Raw genomic sequence first — 26,570 nt, 5'->3', positions numbered from 1 at the left:
TTCATATTCATGTTCTTATTCATGTTCATGCATATATAGTTTTATAGATTATAGGTTATACCAGGCATATATCAACACTACCAATACATAGCATACTGATATGACTCCTGCATGTTCATGATTCACATCATTAATAGACTGATAATATTGGATGATTACAGTACTGATGTGTTATCCCTACAATGTTGATTTATTGATTATTGATGCATTTACATTTTCATGCATGTTGATTTATGAATTTCAGTATAATAATTCTTGTTTTTCGTTACTAGTTATATTGATTTGTACTAATGATATTAATCATTTATCATATTGAAAGTTATTGATTCTATTGATTGAGTTGAGCATGCATATTGATTCTTGAATCTTGCATTGAAATCTTTGGTGAGTTTTGGATTTTCATTGAGCTTTATAAGCTTATTATATAATTTTATTAATTTCAAGTCAAAGAAGGGATTAGGATTCTGTGGAGTGAGGTTGATTGAGAACTTTAGGTTTCTCATTTTGTTATGCATATTTATCATTTTTGTAGTCAGGAACTTGAGATAAATTATTGATTGTAATGATCTCTTAGCTATATTATAAATACGATTTTGAGAAATGAAGATAGATTTATATTTTGATGCATATGATATACAGCTTTGATATATTGATTTAAATTGATGACTCGTAGAAGTTTTGGTTGATAGGCTAAAAGATAAAATAAATAATTATTTTAATTTAAATCTTGGGACATGACACACAACTTTCTTCTCTTCCCATTTAACATCCATGCATAAATGCCTCATTATATTGTTACTTGCACAAAAGCTAACATTCTCTGTATGACTAAATTCAATTGCTATCCATTTTGAGCATGATTAAGTATTTAAGTTCTCCTTCCATGCTTTTTCATATATATTGCTGCTTTTAGCTACTGGTGATCCGTTATTCTCTTTTGCTAGTTTTTCCGTTCCTTGCATGATCATAGTTTTGTCTACGTTCTCTTTTAATATGCACTCTTACGCCACTTTCTCCATTCTAAGTGAGAAAAATGCAACGGTGCTGAAGATTTATATCTTCAGCATTTAAAAGTACAAATAACATAAGATTGGGATGGCTAAATTTTAAGCTGGCTTGAAATAAATTGCTTCGGTATATAAGACTCAACCTGCAAGGGTGCTTTGATCTGAAAACATCAACAAAAGGGCCGCCACATTCTCTTAGCATGGACCTTAACCATGTCCTGAACCTACAAAATGTTAAAAACGCAATATAAATTCAGCAAACGAGGCACAATAATAAAAGCTTTAAAAAGAAAATAGCGCAACTAAGATAATAAGAAATATTCCAACTGACTCTTAAGCCATCAGAACTAAAATATAAAAACAATATTTCGTATGATTTACGATAAGATATCTACAACATATTAAATGTCAAATTCAACAACAATATCAAGCCTTTAAATGTCAAATTCAAAAGATATATATTTGTTGACTATTCAGATTAGCATTCAATGTCGGCAGAGTATGACATACAGACCAAGCAACGATGCCATACCCAGGCTGCAGTTCCCGATGGAGACTTCAAAGCTTATCTTAGCATTTCAAAGGAAAGGAGTAAATCTATCCAGCTTAGTTTAATTCTAAAGGATTTATTCTAGATCTCTTAGAACTGGGCTCGTTTAAGCTTCTGCTCCTCTTGGATAAGAACTCCAAGAAACTCAAAAATGAAAAATAAGTAGAATAAATCAAACTGACCTAGAGGCCTCATATGTAGGATGTACTATTGTTTAGATTCCCATTTTGGATGACTCTCTTTGTACATAATTATTTTGATTAATGAATGAAAGAAAAAAGAAAAGGTTAATCTTGGAAAAATTGTAGTGGCTCTTTCTATATTGTTGATGTTTCAATTGATGTTATGTTAAGTTTCTTTTAACTTTTACGTCCGACCTCTGTTCCCGCCTCGCACTTGCGAGCTAACCAGGCCGGGTCGTGACAAAGTAAAGATCTCAAACAAATGAACAATCAATAGTTCAAAACATAGCGTACGGTGAGATTTTCAACAAGACATCCCTAGATTAACATTAAGTTTAGTCACTAAGGGAATCCACTCACTCAACTCTCTAATTTACTAAGTTTTAGCGGAGAGAAAATTAGCATGATCTTCATGAATCAAGATATAATCCAATGGGAAAGTGACACGGACCTCCCGACTGCCGTTGGATAGCAAACGGCCCCTCTCTGGTGGGCTGGACAACACAATATTTTGCTGAAATGTTCTAGATAACAAGCCAAAATCTTTGGACAACACCCACGGAAGTCTGGACAGCAGGTTTTGGGTCTTAGGAGCCCTGGACAGGAACTCATAACTCGTAAGGCTAGAGGATCCCTGGACAGCGTACAGGATTTGTCCAGAAGTCTGAACAGTAGTTTGGAGGGGAAAAATTTTCAGACGTCCAGATCTCTAGATGCAGGAAACTCAGAAAATATTGTAAGAGGATTTGTGAATAGCAACGGGAAATAATTTTGGGATTGATTTACTAGCCTAGTTGGCAAGTTTAATTAAATCCCAAATCAAATTGGAGAGAGATGAATAGGAGAGAGGGTGGGGAGATTGTGTCTACATTCATTGAATGTGAACCCCGACATTAATTGTAATTAAGAATTAAATCTGAGATTTAATCTCAGATTTGAGATGATTGGATTTCTTTCCTAAATGGATTAGATTTAATTGGAAAGCTTTTGAAATTCAAATTATTTTGAATTTGAATTCAAATTCTTTCCAAAAATGCAAGAGGCCTAATATGGAATGTATTCCGGGGTGGGAGGTTTACTCCTAAAATCAAATCGAGGTGCAAGAGGACCAGTGGGTGGTCGGGTAGTGCTCCATGGAGTGGAACTACGGACGGTCTATAAGAAGGCCTAGAGTCATGGGATCGACTCGGGTGCTAGCCTGCTAGGAACGGGTCTCCTCCAAATCTAGCACTAGGCTGTAGGCGTTCTCAAGAGTAGTGACATTCCGGGCAAACAGCTCGTTGCAAAGATCCTCTTGCAGCCCACTACGAAACATAGACAAGATCCATGCGGGGGTGGTAGAGGTCTCTCCTTTGCAACGAATCAAAGTTTAATGCTTACTTAAATTATTAAATTAAGTTTGGAAAGAAAAATCTCATCCCGTCTTATTTCAAAATTTAAATAGGATTTCATTTAGTAAGTTTCCTAAAATAGGATTTGTAAATTAGGTAACTGTTTTAAATTCAAATTAATTTGAATTTGATCATTAATGGAGTTACCAAAATTATGAAATCTAATTTAGAAAAGACTTGGTGGCAAGTGGAGATGGGGAAAAGAAGTCAAAGGGTGGGCCGGCGGTGGAGGTTGGCCGTGGATGGGGGGTGGGGTTGGGTATAGGTGGCGGGTGGTGGTGAGGATTTAAATGGTCGGCGGTTTAGGGGTTCGGGAAGGTCTTAGGCTGGCGGCTAGGGGATGAAAGAAGGAAGACAAAGAGATAGTGAAGAAGAACAATGAACCCGGCCGTCTCCAAAGTTGGTGGGAGATCTGATTTCCTTCTTCTAGGAATTTCTCTCTCAAGCACTCTCAAGATCTCCAAAGAAATCAAGCAAGGGAAAAATTTTATCATTCATCATTAAGCATTAGAAGAGAAACCTAAGGGCTATAAATAGCCTTCGTACAAAGGACCCAAAAGTAAAAGACAACAATGCCCTTTGGGCTTACACATGACCTCCATTTAATAAAGGGTAAAAGTGGAAAATAACAAAAGTAACTACAAATATAAAATAATAAAAATTAAATAAATAATATGACTCAAAAATACATCGACTCGATCGTGGCCGTAGATCGACGGCCACGTTTCTAATAGACTTTCCAAGCTTCGATGTCCCCATCACCGGCGGATTGGACTTGGGTGGAGCCGGCGCCTTATGGTGGTGGAGGAGGGTGGATCTAGAGAAACAAAGGGAGGTGGGTGGGCTTGGCCGACGGCTTTGGTGGAAGAATAGGCCGGCGGCGGAGGGGGGTTAGGGTCGGCTGTTAGGGAAGATTTTGGCCGGTGGTGAAGGGAGGAGGGGAAGAAACAAGAAAATAGGGAAAAGCCAAGAGCTCACCGATGGTGGCTGTTTGGTACTCCGTTGGGCCTCTCCTAGGCGCCACCTCTCTAAACTTTCACAAGCTCTCTCAAGAACACAAAGCAGAAATTTCAGTAATAATTCTTCATTAACCCTCAAAAGGGGGGGGGGGATGGCTTTAAATAGCCAATACAAAATGACAAATAAAAGTACCAATATGCCCCTAGAGCTTACACATGTCTAAACCCTTAAGTAAGGGCAAAAGTGGAAAAGACATAATAAAATTCATAAATAAAACTAATACATCAATAATAAAAATGAACATCAAAGGTAAAGCGGCACGATCGTAGTGGTAGATCAACGACCACATCTCTGATAGACTTTCCAATGACGGATGTCCTCATCAAAATAAGTCTTGGCATTTAAAATATGTTGATCTAGGGATGCAATAGCAACATCTCAACTATGTTAGACATGGATGGCTAATTTTTATCAATGCAGGCTGGCACATTTCTAGTATATCAGATATTCCTTAATGATTTGAGGGTTACAATGTGTACCACATCACTCTGATGAGCACCCACTGAATGGACGATTCTTTATCCATTTCGATTAGGTCACATGATATTGCAATCTCATTCTCATGATCAATGCAATTTTAATTTGATCATTTACATGTATCATATGGCAAGGGATTGGATAACTATGATTGGCTTTGATTCAACCTGGATGGGATGGTCTAATTAGAACCCCAGAATTTTAGTTTGTTCAAGTTGAACTTTTTTGGTTCCCTTTTGTAATAGCATAAGGCTTCGTTTGGGGAAGCTTTCGTACTGCTTTTTTAAACGGATTTTTAATACAAAATTTTCAAATTCAAGAAATTTTTGTGCTAGAAAGTTATTTTAAAAAGCAAGAAAAAAGTCGTCTCAAACGAAGCCTAAGTCACTGGATGTGCAATAACACCAGCCTTGTAATTGAGGCGATCACAAAGTAACAAAGCCACAGTTGTTGTAGGCCACATGAGGCAGCAGTCACCACCAGATAGATGTTGAACCGGAGCAATACTCAATGGTTGTACAATTTATATCTATCGTTGCCCTATGACATGCCCATGTGCTAAATACATCACCTCAACACCACCATGGTGTCTGCCTTTCAGCTCTTTGAATAAAAGTTTATTTCGATCTGAATAGAGCTAATGCAGTATAGATTGTGCAATATATATTTGCAAGGGGATCTGTCAACACTAATATCCAACCTGGTTCTAAACCAAACTCTTTGATCATATTGGAGTGCAGAAAATATCATTAAGCTTGTATTTTTTGTCTTTTTTTATTTTATTTTTTGCATTTAAATGTCATTAAACATATAAGAAACATAAGGAATTTTAGAACATGTGAAAGAAACCTCCCTCATTTCCACTATATATAAAGGGGACTATTGTAACAGAAAGAAAATTTGAATACAAACATTATAACTCTTCCCTCTCTTATTGCTTGGGCCAGCCAAGCCTCTTACTCTTTGCCTCTCCATTTGGTTTGTGTATTATTTCCTACTCTTTTTCTTCTGCCCGTTAGGTTTTATACCCATCCTCCCCAAGAAATGCATATGTTCATAAAGGCAAATGAAAGTCTCATATTGCAACTCCATCAGTTTATGCCAAGTCAACAACCAATCATTAAATTTAACCCAGGGTCCGAAAAATAAAGCAGAAGCTGATATTTAGAAATGGTACTAGAGCTAGAGCATTTCTCAGAAGTCAAGCTCCACAACATAACCCCAACGGGGTGAGAAGTAGGCAAAAATTTGCTAAGGCGCTACCAAAAAATGACATCAAAACTTAACCAGATTATAATAATAAGTAGGCCATGGTTTAAAAAATTTTGTGAAGATAAGGGATTTAAAATTAATACAATTTAGATTAATATAATGAGATGCAATTTTAAGGGAAAAGAAACTAATAATTATAAATCAATATTATAAAATACAAAATGTGGTAGTTCAAGTAACTTAAATTTATTATACATAATAAAAAGGATATAATTTGTGACATAACTTGTGTTAGTTGATAAAAAATGAATAAGTGTCTTATGACATGAAAACTATATGATAAAGAATATTACAAAGTTTTAAAGATAAATTTTATAAAATTATAATTAACTTAGTTATGTTATGCAGATTGGAGTCTCAATCGATAAAAAATTATAATAAACAAAATTAACAAATTAAGTGCGGAAATAATAATAACGTCAAGATAAATATGTGATAAATTTAAAATAAAAAATGAAAAGAATCAAAATGGTCCCCCAATTCTTTCTGATGGATCAAAATAGTCCCTAACTATTTTGAGGGACCAATTTGATCTCTCAACTCCTCCAAACGGAACTTTAATTGTCCTGTCATCTAATGGTAGAGTTGATGGTATTAAATATGGGGTAATTTAGTCTTTCTTAATTAAAATATTTAATAAATGCAATTTTTTAGATATTATAATTTTTGTAAAAAAAAAATATTAAACTTTTATTTAATAAAAAATATACATAGTTTTAGTTTTAATAATTATACATAATTTCTTTAACCCATCTTCATTGTTCGTTGCTCTTCGACTTCGCCTCCGCGTGACGGGTAAAGTTTTGAACGACTAGCTAAATAACTTCTTCGCCTCCTTTGACGGTGTTCCTTCCTGTGAGATATGAAATCACACTTCGTCATTCATTTATTCGATTAGAAGTAACGATGACGATGGGAGCTTGCTCGTTGCGAAGGTAGCCATCTTGCTTCCATTCGCACGCTTCTTCAGCCAAATCGACTGCGATTGGAAGTGACGACGACAGGAGCTTGCTTGCTGTGAAGGTAGCCTTCTTTCTTCCGTTCACACACTTCTTCGGCCAAATCAATTGCTATCAAAAAGAACGACGGCAACGGGAGCTTGCTCATTACAAAGGTAGCCATCTTTCTTTCATTCGTGCACTTCTTCGGCCAAATCAAAGGTGATCGGAAGTAACAGTGACGACAGGAGCTTGCTCGTTGCGAAGGTAGCCTTCTTTCTTTTGTTTGCATGCTTACTCTTTGCTTGTTCCGATAATACCTTCCTTCCCATCTCACTTTTACGTTTAAATTTGACGGCATGACAAAAATAGTCTCATTTGAAGGAGTTGAGGGACCAATTGATCCCTCTAAGTAGTTTAGGACAATTTTGATCCCTCACAAAGAGTTGAAGGACCATTTTGGTCCTTTTCTCAATAAAAACTATACTAATAAAGGATTATATTAAAGGGATGATAACGACAATAAGAATAGTACCTATTAAAGATAAGGTATGAATAACGAACTTGTGATTTGGGCATATAAAAGGAGAGGCAAAAGATTCACAAATAAGGTAGAAAGGGATTAGTAGAAAAAAGGTTAGACCAAACATAACATATCTATAAGTTATGCAAACAAATCAACAAATATATTTAACATCTTATCAACCACCAAAAATCTCCTCAAACACTTAATAGGAATGAATATAGAATAATAAAGATGCATAAAGTCACAAATACATTTAGCACTTCATTAAGCAATTAACATCTTATCAATGGGAATGAATAGAGACAGCAAGGTTCACAAAATCAACCATAGAATAAGATTATGATGATAAATGATGATTATGACTAAGTTTATACTTAATAAACATGAAATGCTACAAAAAAATGTCACCAATAAAAACGCATTTGTATACACAATGAGATGGAAAATCAACATTGAAAGGATCAATTATCACAAGGTTGAGTTTAGCCACTATATAGAAACTCTCCAAATTAAATAAAAATATATTTCCAAAGACTTACACATTTTTCTCAAATTCTGGCTCTGCATCGCATCTATCTATAGCAGAAGGGGCTATGTTAAGGTCACCAACAACAACAACTCTCCTCCCATGGGTCAGAAGGGATTCCCATCTTCTCTACAGAAGAAATATCTTAGTACAATTGCTTAAGCTGCAAGAAGTAAAAAGTCTGCATGCACTTTAAAATATCACTAAGAATTAAGAAAAGAAAACTAATCACTTAAAACAATAGCCTCAACTTCCCTGAGTTAAGCGTCATTACCAATGACACAGATAGGAAAATTTTATTTTCGTTCTTCAAGAGTCCAAAGCAGGGCCATACCAAGAAATTGTTGCATGGTTGATGCGGGCAAAAGATACAGGGAGCCTATATCTCTTGATCACAAAAGACACGACGGACTTCTACGGACGAAAATGACTAAGGACGAGAAAATGGACGAACAAACTCTGACATTTCAACTTAAACTAAACAAAAGAAAACTTACAACAATACAAACGACTCTTGCAAACAAAATGACGACACCCTAAAGTTGCTTCACTTAGAGAAGAAGGATACAGGTGGAGTGGCACTTGTGAAGAGACGAAAGAGATTAGAAGCCCGAGAAGAAAGGTTGGAAAGAGCCCGCAGGATTTCCGGAGGGGATGAGAAAGAAGGGTGGAAAGAGCCCGCAGGATTTCCAAGCAACCCGCAGGTTAACAGATTTTTTTCCATAAATCAAATATCATTCACTTACTTTAATTAAAAGATAATAAATGAACTAAAATGTTAGCTCATAATGAGCTAACCCTTAGTTCAATAAATGAACTAAAGTCCAGCTCATAAATGAACTAAAAGTTTAGCTCAAATATGATGAACTACTAGACTCAAGGGAAGCCAAAATTTGATTTATTTTGGACTAGTGTTGACACCCCCCTTTGTCTACATCAATGGTGAATGACCTGTAGATAACTAACTGAAAACTTAACCCTTGGAATTGGAGACAAAGGATTAAAACCCAATTATGCTCATGCTAGGGTCATCATTCTTATACTCACTCTTCATGTTTAACCACATACAACTAAGGAATAAAGTTGATACAATCATAATGGTGATAAGTTATGTACTTAAATTGAATTAAATCTTTTTAACCAAAATCATCATGTAATAGACAACATCAACACTTCCATTGTATCAAATATTTTTTCCAGATCATTATGTCTGTCCAGGGATTGAGAGAAGATGATGAGAGTCATTAGAAGTGAAATTTCATGAAAATGACAAAATTTAAAGGAAATCTAAGCAAAATTAGCGAAGGGTATCTTCCACGTTTAATTTTTAATTAAGAAAAAATTACAACCTTAATATTCTATAAATGATTGAAAAGATTTAATCCATAAATTATTAAAATAAAGAAGAATTCATTACAACCATCATCTTAAAAAAACAAGGGAATTGCTAGTCAAGACCAACTGCGAAATAAGATAGCCAAGCAAAGCATGTAAAAACCGCATTGATGTCAATTATGGATGGTCGAGTGTGATGCCCCGAGGATCTAATTTGGAAGAATTATTCATTTAATCGTTTAATAATCAACAACCAGAGCTATCTATGTCATCCATCAGTAAATAAGAGTCCAACATATTCTATAATTTAAAAACATCAATGTACACATTTATATTCATTCCCAAAAGTCATTTACAATACTCTGGATCTTCACAATTATCACATATCCATCCTGTCCTGAGTACAAAAAGAATCACTATATCAAAAAAAAAAGAACAAAACTTGAAGAACCCTGATCAATTCACACTCCTGCTCCCTTGCCCTGACCTGAAATCATTAACCACATATAATGAGCTTAAAAAGCCCAGCAGATCACCAACCTACAACTAAAATCAAAGTACGGTACAGAAGCAATATGCATGTAAATCAGTCAAATCATAACAATCACTTACACATGATCATTGAGTCAATGCAGAAACAGAAATCAGTGCATAAACAATAATATCCACAAAGATAGTAGTAAATTCTGTAAACATTATAAAAGTCCATAAAGCAATAAACCAGTACGTATGTCAGATCTCTACAGTAATCGTCAAATCAAAAGTAGGCATTGTATCCATAATATCAGTACAGTATAAAATCGTATACAGCGTCAAATCAATACATCGGTGATGATTATTAAAATTAAATCAATGCAATAAATTCATATCGGAAATTATACGTGATATCCAGTTATTCTATATCACTTATCAGTGTATCACATGCATAAGGTCAGTACAATGAATCAGTAGTATCAAATAGTATCAGTGTCTGTTTCAGTATCAGTAACAATCCAGTGACATAAGCAGTAATACAATAACATTGGAGTAACAGTAAATCCGTACAGTAATGATAAATCCGTACAATACTAAGAACAATGCTTCAAAACATGCATTTCAGTACAGTAATCCTATAAAACAAGTAGAAGCGCTGGCTATTACGGAGTTTTTCAGTCTTGTATCAATATCAGTATCATTATATGTTGGCTCAGTAAACAGAGTCCTCACTCTTTGCCAGTCGGCACAGTAATCATCTCCTTATAACTCTCAATCGGTATCACATGAATCAGTAGAGGATAACATCAAACCATACTTAAAGGAAAGCCCGTCGGCCCACCATCCTATACAGGTCAATCAGTCTCCAACCAATGGTTCAACCAATCTTTACTTGTCTTTACACACACAGTCGTATCACAGTAATATAATAGTACTTTCAATCATATAACCACATTTTTTCATCTCATCAATGCATTATATCAAACAGACATAATTTAGCTTAATTTAGAAAACCCTTAAAATATCATACAGTAGACAGAAGTCGTTGTAAATCAAAAATCATCCGGTGAAAAATCACAAATAAATACTCAAAATGCTCGTAATCACATTCTCTATAACATCCAAAAAGTTAAGCGATGAAAGTTTCATCAATACAAAGATAAGCACATTTTTTGGTAATGGAAACACAAATTTGAGCAAAAAAATACCAAAACACGAAATCTTCGAAATCAGAAATAGGATATGGATTCCTTACTGCGAGATGAGCAATTCTTCCAAATGCGTCGACAGACGGAAATCGCTTCGCGGCCTATGAAACCAAGTTTTTTCCTTTTCTCTCTCCTCTTTCTGTCTCATCTTTCTCTTTCTTCAAAACGAGTCAAACGGTGGATTTAAAAGATATTTTTGATCGTATGGACAAAAATTTACGATCATACCGGGACGATCGGCTCTGGACTACATTCAGACCACATTTGTACGGACGATAATTGATTCGTACCGGGACAAACGGCTCTGTTTTGCACTTGTTCAGTTCGAACATACGAAATGAAAATTTTCAATTGTTCGTCCCGTACTAAATCAGTTCGTACTGGACGAACCTGCACCAAAAATCTTAAAATCTGAAGGGTTTTACATGGAGTCCCTATCAAAGATAGGGCAAGGAGTTGCTCAAGAGAAGCAGCTAAATTTTAATTGGCAATTGTGGCGCCATAGAATTTTAGTGGAATGGTCATCAATTTAATTCAAACTAAATTAAAAATCCAGCATTGGCCTCTCAACATTGAAAAGGGCATCAATCCAATGATCAATATTTGATGAGCAAAAAAAGGGAGCAATAATGCCAATAGGTTTCTTATAAAGCCCTGGATTATGGATAATTTGTGATTAAATAATTGTTTCGATAGATTAATAAATTGTAACTCTATATTTATACAATTTTATGTATAGGACTCAACTTTGGATTACTCCGCAATTGTTAGATTCCTTACGTAAAATTTAACAAATAAAGGAATTTTATTTTAAATAATGACCATTTTATATGAAATCAAGGTTATGAGCATTCATAGTCACTTCAAAAATATTTCATAGTTTGGTATGAAATTGAAATTATGAAGAGCAAAGCACTTAAAAAAAATTAATGCACTAGTTTTAAGATTAAAACGAGGTTTTGAGGTTGAATATCTTAATTTAACGTGATTTTGTAGCATGTTCGGAGGGATATTATAAATATTTTACCAAAATTGTGTTTGTTTATAATGTAGCTTTAGGGTTAAAATAGAAAATTTGTGATGTTCAACACAAATTGTTAAATGATAAAGATTTTGCAAAAGTGATAGAAAATTTGGAATGGATTGCAGAATTTTGTGTGAGGGCAGGCAATCATCATTCAATCCTTGAAGTAAATAGAGAGCAAGATGTAGAGGGTGAAATCAGTGAGCGCGAGTGAAGTGGGGAGAAATTGAACTCACAAGATGGAGAAAGGTGGTGCATCAAGCATTAAAGGATTGTTAAGCATTCTAAATTTCATTCATCAATCTTTCTTATAATTCATAATAAAAGCTTGAAGTACAACGGGCTGTTAATAGTACAAGATAATAATTGTTGTCCCTTGCAATCCACAATGGACAAATAATTCAGATACGTGCATTCAAACATAATTAATAAATGAATCATGGGAGGCATGGTTTTGATAGACCCGGTCCAATGGACCGGTCTAGCCGATCCAACGGGACCGGCTTACGTGACTTGAGGCGGAACTCTTCCACCTCCAGGAAGAGCCGCGCGATCCGAAACCGCCCAGGGAGCCCAATTGAAAGGATTTTTGGGGGAATTAAGAGGGAAATTTGAATGTAGGGACTGCTTAGGGATTTCATTTTGATTTGTATGCATTAAATAGTTTGTTTTGCTAGGGTTAGGGCATCTTGAATTTGGCTGAAATTTGAGATCTCTTAGATTTTAGGTTTCCTTTGGGCTCTAGCTGCGTCTAGAGATTTGGGAGAGATCGATCCTCCTCTCAAACAAAGGATCAAGTATATCTTGCTATTTTTCGTTTCGCTTTCATCAAGTAATACAAATTATCTATAATTTTTGTGATTTTGTGCGGATTTTTGTGAAGAATTCTTGCTGTTTTTTTTTTTTAAGATTGATAGGAAATACTCGTGATCTACAAGTACTTCCTATCATGTTTACCCGCACACGTGGATTTAGACATAGTTGGAAATTTGGCTATAAAGCATTAGATTCAACATCACCCCATGATTTTGAAATAGTTAATTGCATTAATTGTCAAGTAGCCTTACATCGAATGGTATCAAAACAAGTCCCATGTTTGAACATATGGTGACACAAATGAGTGCCCATGGGAGAGAAAATGATCGAGGATGGTCAAGAGAGCAAAATAATAATTATTTTGTTTCTTACAATCCATGATAAATAATTAAATTATGGGCTTGCATTCAAACATTACTAATGATTAAGTCATGAGCACAATGGGTTTACTACACCCATGGGTCTAAGGATAGTTGGACCTTCGACAATAAAGTCTCTACTATGCCTTCTTAATCAATTTAAGTTTTTGTAATAATTGATTGTGCAATCCTATGGCAATGATCAAAATGTATTAAATGTGAAATTTGTGTCTTGAGCGGGACAAGAATTATAATAGATGTTGGCCTTTTGAAGTGTGATGCCAATGGAATTATTGTTAGGAGAATTGTATATAGTTGTGCAAGGGGAAAATTGAATACTTAACATTGATCTCCAGTAAGGCCTCCTTTGGTTTTCTATAAATAGAAAAATAGTTTTGAAAATAAAATGTTTTGAAAACTGCTAATTTCATTTCACCCATTTTGTGCCTGAAATCAATATCATTATACTTAAGAGAGTTTTAAGAAGTTTATACAGCTTTAAAATTATACCCAGCAAAATAATGAAACCGATAAATTTTATCACTTTTAAAAACATGCTTTCAAATTTCAAGTAACCAAATGGACCCTATGAGTATCAAGGTTTAATTTGATAAATGAAAGTGTTACTCCATCAGAGAGTTGGAGCTGCAAAAGGGAACAACTCTATATAAAAGTTATGAGATTGTGAACACTATATAAAATAGTTTAATTAAAAGAAAACCTTATCGTTGACTATTACATGAGATATAACAGTGAGATATAAGATAAGTTCAACAAAGTAATTGTACTAGCCTGGTAGCACATAAATTCATGTGTATAATAAGTGAGTTATTGGAGTAGTTTAGCATTCTAAAATTGTTACTGTGGAACTTTGAGGCCAATACTAACACAATTCCTCTTTAAGAATTAGCAAGTTCAAGCTTGAGCAATTTAATCCCAAATAATGATACTAAGGAACATACTGTTATCATGGTTGGTAGAAGCGACACTAAGTGAGAGTACATATAAGGATGTGGCTCAAGTAGGTGTCCATTACCCATCTCTTACGCAAGAGCACCAAAGGGTTGTCAACTTGCCCGCATGTACAACAACAACATCAAGCATTTATCCCACTACGTGGAAAAGGCTACATGAATCTTTTTTCTCCATTGTTTCCTTATAAGAGTTGAATTCACATTTAAATCTAATAAAAAAATGTCATTTCTAATATTTTCTAACATAGACTTTTTAGGTCTATCTCTATCTTTCTTAACATAAGTCAAATCTAATACATCTACTCTCCTAACTGGATGATCAGAAGGCCGCCGTTTTATGTGACCAAATCATGTAAGGCGGCTCTCTCTAATATTATCTTCCAATTTAGCTACTTCAACCTTTTTATGAACATGCTCATTTTGTATCCTATCTCTAAGAGTAAAGTCACTCATCCACCTGAGCATCCACATCTCTGCAATAATTAACTTAATATTAAGCTTCTCTTTTAATGGCCAACATTCTGCTCCATAAAGCATTGCAGGTCCCACCACCATCTTATAGAATTTCCCTTAAGTTTGAGAGGGACTTTTCTATCACACAACAAGCCCGATGCATTTCTTCACTTCAACCATCCAACTTGAACTCAACTATAATATCCCCATTATTTCACCATCACTCTGAAAAGGCTAGAGTAATTGTCTCAAACCTAGTAACTTTGTAGCATCATTGTGATTATGATGACCATTATTCTTGTTGAATTGCATCAATTAATTACATTATTTATGGAGAAAATTTTCAATTAGGCGTTGTTTATCTACTGGATTTATGATTCATTTGCAAGTGTGCTATTGATTTGACATCTTCTTTGAAAGCAAATAAATTGAGGGGTTTTTTTTAGTTGAAAAGGGTCAAACTTTGGACCTCTACTCTATAGATCTAAAGCAATGCCACTCAATCAAGAGTTAGTGAAAATTCAAATGTAATATTTGATGGTTATACAACTGTATGTCATGCATGTTAAGTGCAAAGAAAAATAGATTACAAGAAGCTATTTGTGAGATTGTTGTTGGCCTTAATGGTTGAAGGTAAGTAAATCGTCATGTTGGAATGATTTTATCATTCATTGTTTATTGTATTATGTAAAGAATGATCTTCTCCCTTTAAATTAGATTTTGATTGGATAAGCCTAACCAGGGTAGCAAACCAAAATTTCATGTGGTACCTTAATTGACAAATTTTGCTCCCTTAGTTAGTTTTGCTACTTATAGATTTTGTATTGTTATTATGATCAAATGTGGCATTATATAATCGATATGTGGGTACATCATTGGCCAATAACATCAACAACAACATCAAGCTTTGATCCCACTACATGAGGTACATGAATCATTTTTCTCCATTGTGTCATATAACACAACGTATTAAGGGATTCATGTCATGATTGTTTGACAAATTTTATACTGATTGTCAACAACCTAATGCAACATGCCACTTTTCTCATTTGGGATATGGCAATGGCAGCGTTCCCTCAATATAAAATTATCTAGCAATAAGTTTCCTTACAAACATGTGAGTACATTATTGACCCTCACTATAAAAGTATCTAACAATAAGTTTTCTTACAAACTTTTATGCAAGAAGAGTAACTCATAACTATTCAGTCATCGAGCAAAAAAAAAAATGTGAAGGTTGAATTTAATTAGAAGTTAGTCCAAATTTAAAGTAACCCGATATAATCCTAAAGAACATTCGAGACTCAGGTTACTATCAACGTAAGGAAACCCCAATTATACCATGAATAATAGGTTCAGTTCAAATTATGACCCATTAATAACCAGCTATTTTTCATTCATAACCATTAACCACCTATCCAAATGTCACCAAACTATAACAGCAATTTCACTTATGATAATTTGTCATCCTCACATCACACAATTAATTTCCACAAACCATAAAAACATTTCAATACCTTTAATAATGTATGGCATTCAGGTTAGTCGGTGAATAAGTGGCTCGAATTTACAAGTGTTACTATTCATCTGTCACAGGGTTGAGTTTAGGTCAAGCATTAATTAATTAGGTTGGAAACTAATGAACCATACTAGACCTGAATACATGTGCTTATTTAAATGTCCATCGTAACCTATCAACACTAGATCTTAAATTATATTATATTGCTTTCTAAGAAAATTGTCACTTTAAGGATTTGAAATGGAGAATAATATATAATAACATGAAAAAAAAAAGTATATAACATCACTATAAGTAAATCATTATCATGAATTAATGCTTTGCTTAAAATGATTTCAAGCAACATGAATCATTAAACAATCTTGACAGCAATGCAAAATTGTACCATCTAACTTTAGGGTGTTGGTTGTAATAATTATCAACCACCCTCTTGCAATTTGGATAAGGTGTTTGAACGTTTCCAGTACCCATGTGATGCATTTAGATTTTGCTTAATTTTTTTTGTTATGAACAATATTAGTTATATTTTCTATTTTTTTTTGTTTTTATGCTATCCAATGATGGTGGTAAATCCAATGATCATGGTAGGAAGAGGTTTGGATTTTGTTTCCTTGGGTTTGCCGGCTTGGGGGGTCCATTTGTCCTTTGGTTGTTGTTGGTTTCATGGAGGTTGGCTGTTTCGGTTTGAGCTTACCATGGCTATAAAAGTTACACCTATTGTAGGTTTTTATCCATCTAGGCACTTCCAAACAACCTCTGGACAATAGACTCAGCCCAACATCTAGCTAGCTCTTGCACTACAATGAATACTTTTTGCATGTGTTTGAAAGCTGCATACAATTATATTGCTGATACAAGAAGAGTGTATACACAAAAGCAGCGTAAGATAAAACATTATTACCTGTAACAGCTTATAGAACAGAAATTTGAAATTGGTTCTTTCCTTATCATCACCATCAGCTCGAGGACCATATAGATTAAAAAGAACTGCACAAAAACCATTTTATTATTAGTACACAAACATGGTCAAATCAGAAATAACTATTTTATGATGCATGCATTGTTGAAGTAAAAACTTATCATAAGGCATGGTAAATCAAAAAAGAAAACATAGAACAAATAACGAAAAGAACCATAAATGTAAAATATTATATGTATATTTAATATAAACTATTTTGCTTTTATAAACTAGCTTACCAAAATGGCCATGATCAGTGATGATGCATCGTCCCTCACTATCAACCTTTAATAGATTCTCTTTTGTCACGTGTTCAAAACCCTCCGCATGCAAATTCTTCTCAATATAGAGATCGCTTACAACAGTATCCTGCATTTTTGAAGATTCAAGAAGGCCAGTGAAACCTTCCTCAGCTGCAACAGGTAATGCCACCTCTTTTGTGGAAAATGCTGAGCTAACCCGGCAAAATGTTGCAACACCTATAGCCTCAATCCATTAAAAACAGGTCGAGTAAAAACTAATAACTTATCATTGGTGCAAGCATAAATACATTGTATTCATTGGTTTCTCCAAATACACAATGACTGCATAACACAATGTTTATAGAATAAAGAAAATTAGTACATTTGAAACTCATCCTCATAATCATTTTAGCTGCATGATAACAAGAAGAGCCGGCATTAGCAATCCCACTCAGTTCATACAGTGCTACATAAGGTGCTAACTAGATAACACAAATCCTACTCAATTGATTCAAACAAGAGAGATAATCATCCACGACGAAAACAAGCTTTTTGTAAGCAAAAGCTATCAGCTTGATTTCTACGATAGTCTTCAATTGATCATCAACAAATGCTACATCAAGGCGAGTGTAGAGGATCACAATTAGTCGTTAGCATATGAGAACAGATGAATAGAAATGTCCTTTTTAAACAAAAGTTGTTTTGGCAAAATTGGCGATGCTGTTGAGATAAAATTTAAGGTTAGATTGAAATTTTGATGATAGAAATTTTCGCAATAGTGAATCCTTAAGTTTCCCAAAAAATTTAAAGAGGGATCCCCTAAGTGAAATGATCAGAGCCATATTTATAGGATAGGTTATGATGAATGTAGGAATGTTTGGTTTATTGTGTATGCTTATCCAAATGGAAGAAAGCAATTATACCCACCCACAATCAGAAATTTGTGCAGAATCTTGTAAGATAGTTCTACCCATGATGCAACAAAAACTTGGAGACTGACAGAGGCGGCAATTTTAGGCAGCCACCACTGCCTCGGATCAATGCATGGATATATGGGCATGTCTACATTGAAATTCTGAATTCAATGATGGTGATGGTTCAAATTTTCTTGTGATAGATCAACATGAAAAATTACAGCTGATGTGTTTAGATAAGAAACGCTCACTATTGAATTGCAAGCAATTAAGGCATCATTAAACATTGATAAATATAAGTGTTTCTTTCAAAGAATCCATTCCAATTTTCTTGTTGAAGAATATATAGAAAATAAGATCAACACTACTAGATCTAACATATTTTGACCACACCATTACCTGACTGCCAACATCATTATTGTCCAATTAGTGTTTCCATTGGATCATACCAGTTATATTCGAACACTCAGACTGAATGTTAAATTAAATCTAAAAAGATTCTAAACTATCATTGCGCTTCTAAATTTTTCAATTCCTTCCTTTGTTCTAAAGCTTAGTATATCATGAAAAGCTTACTGAATGAACTACATGAACAAATAGTTTAATCTAGTATAGGTAAAACTAAAAAGTGGAAATAATCATTTTATAAGGAAATCATCTTAGTAGTTAATAAATATCGAAGTAACCCCATAGAAAATCTTGAAAAGTATAGCCTAGGAAAATGGGCTTTAACTTTGCCCGCGTTTGAGGCTGTTAAACATGCTTTTATTAGTAGAATGGATGACCAGCCTCCATTTAAAGTAACTAGTGGTCAATCCCTTGAACATCATTTAAAGTTCATTGCATCACTCATGCATGCATCGTTATCAATTGTATCTTTGATTCATCATATACATAAGTGCTCTTCCATAAACATTGTTATACAAGCTGAAAATGTAAAAGTGTTTGTTGTTGTTCATCGCACTGCTTGGGTTATGATTAAGATTACTACGTCATAGTTGATGACTATTTTGATTGCTTCTCATACTATTACTACCATAAACTCCACAATCTAATCTCAACACTACACAAACAAACTAATAAAGTATGGCCTATTTCTTTTATATTATATTTGCCAGCTAGCATGAACATTAGTTATTGGGAATCTTATATCTTATTGATAGACCTCCAGCCTTAAGTGTTTTTTCGCATATGTTGTTATGGGTGGAGCACACCATTTAAAACCAGCCTATGACCCAATCCACCAGTTCCTCCCCCATGGTTTTATGATGCTCTAAATGAGTGCAACATTTCAACTTTCCATATATAAGTTCTTGCAACTTAGGGGCTCCGACCCACAACAAGACCCATTCAGCAATGTGGTCATCACATTATGGCTTATGTTCTTTTGCCATTTTAGCATTTATTTATTATCTTCAATGTTACTTCTCACAAACAGATGCATGTCTTATTTACATGTATAATTTCTCATTATTAGTCATTTTGCATGGGAATTCTTATAAATTGTGTCTTATTATGTAACAATTATAAATAATTGTAACATAATATAATTGATTGATACATGCATCGTTGAAGATTTCTCTCTAAGAGATCAACCAGTAGCGAGCTAAGGGGAACCTCAAAAGGGTGGAGAGGAGAGAGAGAGTGAATTAATTAACGGAACTTTCATAAGAAAATATTCACTTGAGAAGGATATAAACCAGATGTTTTCAAAGTGTGACTATGTCAAATATCTCATATGCTTCAAGATACAAATGCATAAACCCTTAAATATATCATCTTGAAATGTCCAAAATATAAATAATAAACAAAAACTTGCTCCTAGAAGTATTTTTAAACTTTTGACTTCTTGAGTTTCATTATCCTAGTCAAAATGATAACTAGAGCATGGCCAAAATCCCAAACTATAGTAGATCATAAGTGTGATGCTAAAGTCAAATAGTTGACCCATCAAATGGAGAGGTGATAATGTAATGGTAGCTATATGATATTTATGCTTTTGCAGGGAAAAATAGCGCTTCGTAAGTTATTCTCAGCGGAATAAATTGAATGATCCTGCAAGCCCTCCCTTTGAAGACATTCTGGAACATTTATCAACGAAAGTGCCAAATATTATTAAATTAAACAATAAAGTATAGAATAAAGATGAAGAAAGGCATGGCAGTTAGTCATAGTCGGCCAAAAGAGGAAAATAAATAAATAAAAAATAAAACAAGAACCTGTTGATGATGAAACATGATAATAATAACACAAGACTCTCTAATAGAACATCCAATTGATAAGATTGCTTTCTGCAAAGAAACAAACCTAAAGATATGCCAATATTTTGGATTACCTTGCAATATTTTAAAGAAAAACAATCGCCCTGATTACACCATCATATACCCGAAGTTAGCATTTCAAAACCTTAGTAGCAACTCATTTTAAACAATTGCCAAGAGATAGATTTTCTACAAACCACCAAAGACAAACTGGTGATCAGCATCCTAACCACCGCATCTAATCATGTAGTTATGGTAGGAATAACATAGGAAGATGAATGTAAAATACAAAAAGCTCATCATATGATATAACTGAATTCCTTATATAAATAAAGTAGCATACCAGAATAACCAAGGCGTCCTTTGCTAGATGTGCGAGTGCAAGAAAAAAAAGCCTCATAGCCCTCTGCCATAGTAACATCCACCGACAAATCTTGTCTTTGTAATTTTGTCTCCTATCAAAAAAAATCTCTTAGACAAAATGTTAATAGAAATGATTTAATATCATAACAAATAAATCGTATCAATTAAAGAAATAGATTAATAAATCATTAGAAGAAAGAAAAAAAATTAACATATTACAGCCATGAAAAGAGAAATCATTTGTACAATCCCAATTGTTCAAGTAGAATAGTGAAATGGCAGTGTTGAATCCATTATAGCATTTCTACTTTAAGTAACCACTCTCATCATAATTCTTGATTAGATCTAATTATTTTTAAACTAATAATTAAGAGTGAGAGGATTAAATCATGAATGTTTTGTTCAATAATGCACAACGCCAGAAATTAAGATAAGGACCATGATTAAGTACTAGTGCAAAGAGAACATAAATGTTTGAGAAGCACTTGTCTAAAATATTTCAATATTTTAGGCAAATATTTTTCCAGGAATAAGCTAATATACATTTAGATTTTGTAAAGGGCATACCAAGATGGTAACTCAAGTTTATGCATTCACTTGACGTTTTAATGAACTCCAATAAGTTCCAACAATATATTTTACAATAAAATGAAATTAAAGAGCAAAGCATCAATTAATCAAATAAGACCCACCACCATATAAGGCCTGAAGGTATTAAAAGTACATTTGAATGTAGGAAATTATGGGAATGCATAACAAGACTAGAAAGTAGCTCTTCCTCATGTATCATCATCATAATTAGCCTTGTCAAAGCCATATGGGACCACCTTTGTGAATCCTCATTCTCCGTGTATCCTTGTTGATTACTAGATTATAGATTTAAATCGATTTACATGAATTTATTTGCACATCTTCTATCCAAGTTATCTTTCCTCTAGCTCTTTTTTTCCTTCCTGGTCACTTTATATCAATTTTCTCAACATATTTTATTGGTTCGTCCTCCAACCTTATTTCACATAGCCAAACAATCTAAATTGCTAACCAACCAACCACCCCCCCCCCCCCCCCCCCCCCCCCAACTCACCCAATAATCCATTTTTTTATTTCGCCAATCTATCATTTATACTTTTATTGTGCATCCATCAACCAATGACTTTTGTACGGCTTAACACTTAATTCATATATCATGGTAACCATAATAGCAGTTTTACATACTTTATGTGAAAATGTCTATGAATTTCTCTTAATGCATGGTATTCATGGGGTACAACTACACTTTACCCACCAATCCTTAACTCTAGAGCTAAATTCTCATTTGTATCCTTTTTATTTTGTATAATAAATTCGATATACTTAAATCTATTCTATTAATGTATTGCTTTATTTTTAAGTAGTACTAAATCTACTGATGGCAAATACTAATATCACACCATTAAAACTATACATAATATGCGTTGTCATTATTTTACTAATCTTAAGCCCTTCGTCATCTAATATTTTCCCCATTGTTCAATCTTTCTACTTTTTTCAACACCGTTCTCACCTATTAGAATTATATCATCTTCGAAAAAAATATAAATTAGGGCACCTCACTTTGAATACCCTTGGTTAGCTTCTTCATACCCAATATAATTAGATTCACCCTTAATGTTGAACCTTATATAAACTTATCGTAATTATAAACTCTTTAGTCACTCCACAACAACTTTTAATACTAGTCGATGCTTCAACATACACAACATTCATTATACCTTTAGCACAAAACATTTTCCTCTACATACCATTAGATGTGCATAGGACACAAAACATGTTAACTTATTAAGGAATACGTTGTGTTCTCTACAGCTATACTGTTCAGCGGGAGATGACTAATAAGTTTTAGTAGACAAATCCAAGAAAAAGTGTATGGAAAAGAGGATACCTGGAAGCAGATGATGTCAGCGTCGAGGGAATTGAGCAGATTGAGAAGAGAGCCATGCTGGGAGACGCGCTGCCGCAAGCCGTTCACATTGTAAGTTACAATCTTCATTTCAGCTTCCTCGCCTCCAGGCTCCAGCTTTCCTTCTTCAGCATTCGCAGCTCCTCGAACTGTGAGGGGGGTGCAGCGATTTGAAAATACCCGAACGCGAGCATGCGGGACGGCGGGAGATGATAGAATGGCGGTTTCCTATAACTGAAGTGGAGCTAGGGCTTCAAAGTTTCGTTCAATGAAATACGAATTGTGCGGCCAAAAAGTTTCGCATGCAGGCATCCATGTCATTTGTTTCGAGATATATACAGAAAATTTGTATTTTTTATTATTTAAATAAAAATTTGTATTTTTTATTATTTAAATAAAAATTTGACTATATATATTTCATGTTTAATATTAAAGAAATATAATTAATGTTTAATTTATTAAAAATATGCTTAAAGTTTTTAATTCGGAATAATTTACTCCTCTTTTATATTTATAGATTGTTTATTGAAATATCAACTTCAATTTGAATTTGATTTAAATATGTTTAAATACAAAAATGAGCCACCAAAATTAACTCGAGCCGGAATCATGATCATGATATAGGTTTTTGAGATGGGAATTCATTGGGGAATTGCAAACAAGACCGATGAATATGGGAGCTTGCAAACCAAATTGACTCGCATGAAAAAATAATTGTGCAATGGGAAGGCTTGCTATATATATATATATATATATATATATATATTAATAACACTTTTTTAAATAATGTGTTTAATAACATTAAGAAATATCCTAAATAATATTATTTAAATATATATTTAGATAATATGTTTAATAACAGTTTTTTAAATTTTTTTAACTCCCTCATGCGGTCATGCCTGCTTCTCGGTCTCTCTCTCTCTCTCTCTCTCTCTCTCTCTCTCTCTCTTTGGCCACAGGAAAACAAAAAAGGAAAAAAAACTGTGGTTTAGTCCCACACCTCATAGAGGTTTTGAATTTTCTTTTATATAAACAGATGCATATGTGACCCATTTGCCGCATTACGCGCAGCTTTGTCAGCTTTGACTATAACCACAAGGTATACAATATCTCACTGAAATATGTCCAGCATTGACAATAACACTCTATAAATCTCTTCACCAAGAACTTAACCTACAACTTAGAGGAATTGAAGGATATAGTTGGAGAAACAACCAATGTAATCACTGATAGCACACACGTTCACTGAGTCAGCTCAGTCACGTGATCAACCCGGCGGCAGCATCTCCACCTCCTCTTCTGCGTCAGACTGCCGCTAATGGCTCACAGGGATAAATTCATTATGTCTCCACTTCTCTATATATAATGTATTTCCTGTAACCCATATTAATTATGAAATATAAAGAAAGCACTGTAGCTCTTCTTCCTCCTCTGTGTTTCTTTTCTCCGTCCATTTAGGACTTTCTTCTTGGTATCAGAGCAAAGACGCTCCTCTCCGACGATGGCCGAACAAGACTCATCAGCGACAACGCCTCCGATCTCCTCTATTGCAATGCTGCCAACTTCTACACTTTCCGCGGCCATGACCGAGCTCGTCATACCTCCACCTCTTAAATTTCTAATGTCAAATCTCAAATCCATCATCAATCTTCAGCTCACCAACGAAAATTACCCCATTTAGAGCTTACAAGTATACAAACTGTTCTCGGCAAACGGGTTCGAGGGATACCTGACTGGAAGCTCAGCTCAACCAGACAAACCCGAAAATCATGCCGACAATCAACTTTGGAAGCTCATTGATCAAAATCTAGCTTCATCTTTGCTTTCCACAATCTCTCCCTCAGTAATACCCTATATCCTTCACCTCTCGAGCACCTGTGAAATTTGAGTGACCCTATCAAACCGGCTTCATCCCACCAATAGCTCAAGAGTAATTCAGCTGAAAAGTGAACTGCACAATGTTCAAATGAAGGATAGCTCCATGAATCAATACCTCACGCAGATCAAAACGCTGGTGGATAACATAGCAGCGGCTGGGTCGCACATTGATGCTGAGGACATTCTCATGTACATCCTCAACGGATTACCTCCTGCATACAATGCCTTCAAGACTTCCATTCGGACCTCACAACTTTCCATTAGCCTCGACGTCCTCTACTCACTCTTTATGCAGTGAAGAAATCAACATTTAAAGCCAACTACAACGCGAGATCAATCCCTCTTCAGATCACACAGCCTTGTACACAGTCAACCGTGGCAGAGGAAACTACAGGGGAAGAGGGAGCTCTCGTGGTCGAGGTAACCCTCGCACAGCCGCAACCAGTAGGCCACCGGACAATGCCAACTCCACTCGTCCGACATGCCAAATATGTGGCAAGATAGGCCACAGTGCACTCACTTGCTGGCATCGCTGCAATCTCCAGTACTCAGCCTCTGACTCAACCAAGGCATTCTACTCCCAGCCAAACTTGTCTTACCCTCAGCCAAACACTCACACCAACTATTGGGTACTCGACTCAGGAGCATCATCACACCTCACTGCCAACGCTCAAGCCCTCCAGCAATCCCAACCTTACTACGGCTCCGACTCCGTATCCATCGCCAATGGTAATTCTCTTCCCATCCAAAACCAAGGCCAAGGCATACTAGCCCTCCCCAACACTCAGCGTAAGCTTCTTCTTCGTCAAATTCTTCACGTACCTTCCCTCTCTCATAACCTACTATATATACACAAGCTAACCGCAGATAATAACTGCTCTGTTTCTTTTGACGCCCATGACTTTCTCATTCAGGACCAAGCGAACCACCAAGCTCTACTTCATGGACAAGTCCGTAATGGCCTATACACCATTCTGATCTCTCCGCCTTCCCATATCGCCCTCGTCACCAAACAGCAATCCACAAATCTATGGCATGATCGTCTCGGTCATCCAAATATTCGAACTATGCAATATCTATCCAATGTAGTTTCCTTTGGTCACTCTTTATCTAGTTATTTATTATACAAATCATGTAATTTGGCCAAGAGCCATAAACTACCCTTTGTTTTAAGCACATCAAATGTTAACAGTAAATTTGCTCTCGTTCACTCCGACATTTGGGGTCCGTCTCCCATTTCTTCATTAAACGGCTCTCGTTATTTTGTTACATTCATCGATCAATACACAAGATACTGCTGGATATATACAATGAGCTCTAAAGATCAAACGCTCTCAAAATTTACACAGTTTAACGAAATGGTTAAAAATAAATTTCAAACTAAGATATCCACTCTTCGTTCTGACAATGGCGAAGAATACACCAACCATTCCTTTAACAAATACCTCACCAACCAAGGCATTGAACACCAATTTACCTGTCCCTATACGCCGGAGCAAAATGGGCTTGCCGAGCGCAAGAATCGTCATCTCATTGAAATCACACGAACTCTGCTTCAGGCTTCCTCTCTTCCACATACATTCTGGGCAGAAGCCTTACTCACATCAAATTACCTCATCAATCGTCTCCCCGCAAGTATCTGCAACTACAAAATACCCTTTCATCTTCTTCACAATCATCTACCTTCATACGATCACCTAAGAGTCTTCGGCTGTCTCTGTTTTCCCTGGCTGCGTCCTCTTACCTCCAACAAACTACAGCCTCGCTCTCAAGAATGTGTATTCCTCGGATACTCATCGTCTAACAAAGGCTATCGCTGCTTCAATCTCTCAACCCGCAAAATTCATTTCTCCCGCCATGTTATATTTCATGAACAAGTCTTTCCCTTTCACACCAGTCACACCACGAATCCCTCTCCTCTCAGCTCCACCACCATGCCTGACTCCTCCCCTCTCATGCTCGTA

The 26,570-nt window shown here is 35.1% G+C and overlaps 1 protein-coding gene across 3 annotated transcripts in view; it reads right to left on the bottom strand.

Annotated features, from left to right (window-relative positions):
- LOC110097589 (DNA-(apurinic or apyrimidinic site) lyase 2) overlaps positions 1 to 23,026 on the bottom strand; it is a 29,779-nt gene extending 6,753 nt beyond the window's left edge. The window contains exons 1-6 of one of the 3 annotated variants that reach the window (XM_028694056.1): positions 22,711 to 23,026; positions 20,770 to 20,897; positions 17,249 to 17,488; positions 16,953 to 17,038; positions 7,903 to 8,018; positions 1,151 to 1,231 (exon numbers count right to left, since the gene is read on the bottom strand). In XM_028694056.1, coding sequence (XP_028549889.1) covers positions 1,151 to 1,231; positions 7,903 to 8,018; positions 16,953 to 17,038; positions 17,249 to 17,488; positions 20,770 to 20,839 — 593 coding nt within the window. In that variant the 5' untranslated portion in view covers positions 20,840 to 20,897; positions 22,711 to 23,026. The remainder of the gene's footprint in view (positions 1 to 1,150; positions 1,232 to 7,902; positions 8,019 to 16,952; positions 17,039 to 17,248; positions 17,489 to 20,769; positions 20,898 to 22,710) is intronic. The other 2 variants (XM_020824068.2, XM_028694055.1) reach the window with 2 other exon arrangements.
- Positions 23,027 to 26,570: the final 3,544 nt, after the last annotated feature.

Source organism: Dendrobium catenatum, unplaced genomic scaffold (assembly GCF_001605985.2).
Source record: "Dendrobium catenatum unplaced genomic scaffold, ASM160598v2 fragScaff_scaffold_390, whole genome shotgun sequence".
NCBI classification, from domain to species: domain Eukaryota; kingdom Viridiplantae; phylum Streptophyta; class Magnoliopsida; order Asparagales; family Orchidaceae; genus Dendrobium; species Dendrobium catenatum.
The sequence above is the reverse complement of the archived record's forward strand: the minus strand, read 5'-3'. Positions and strand labels throughout refer to the sequence as shown.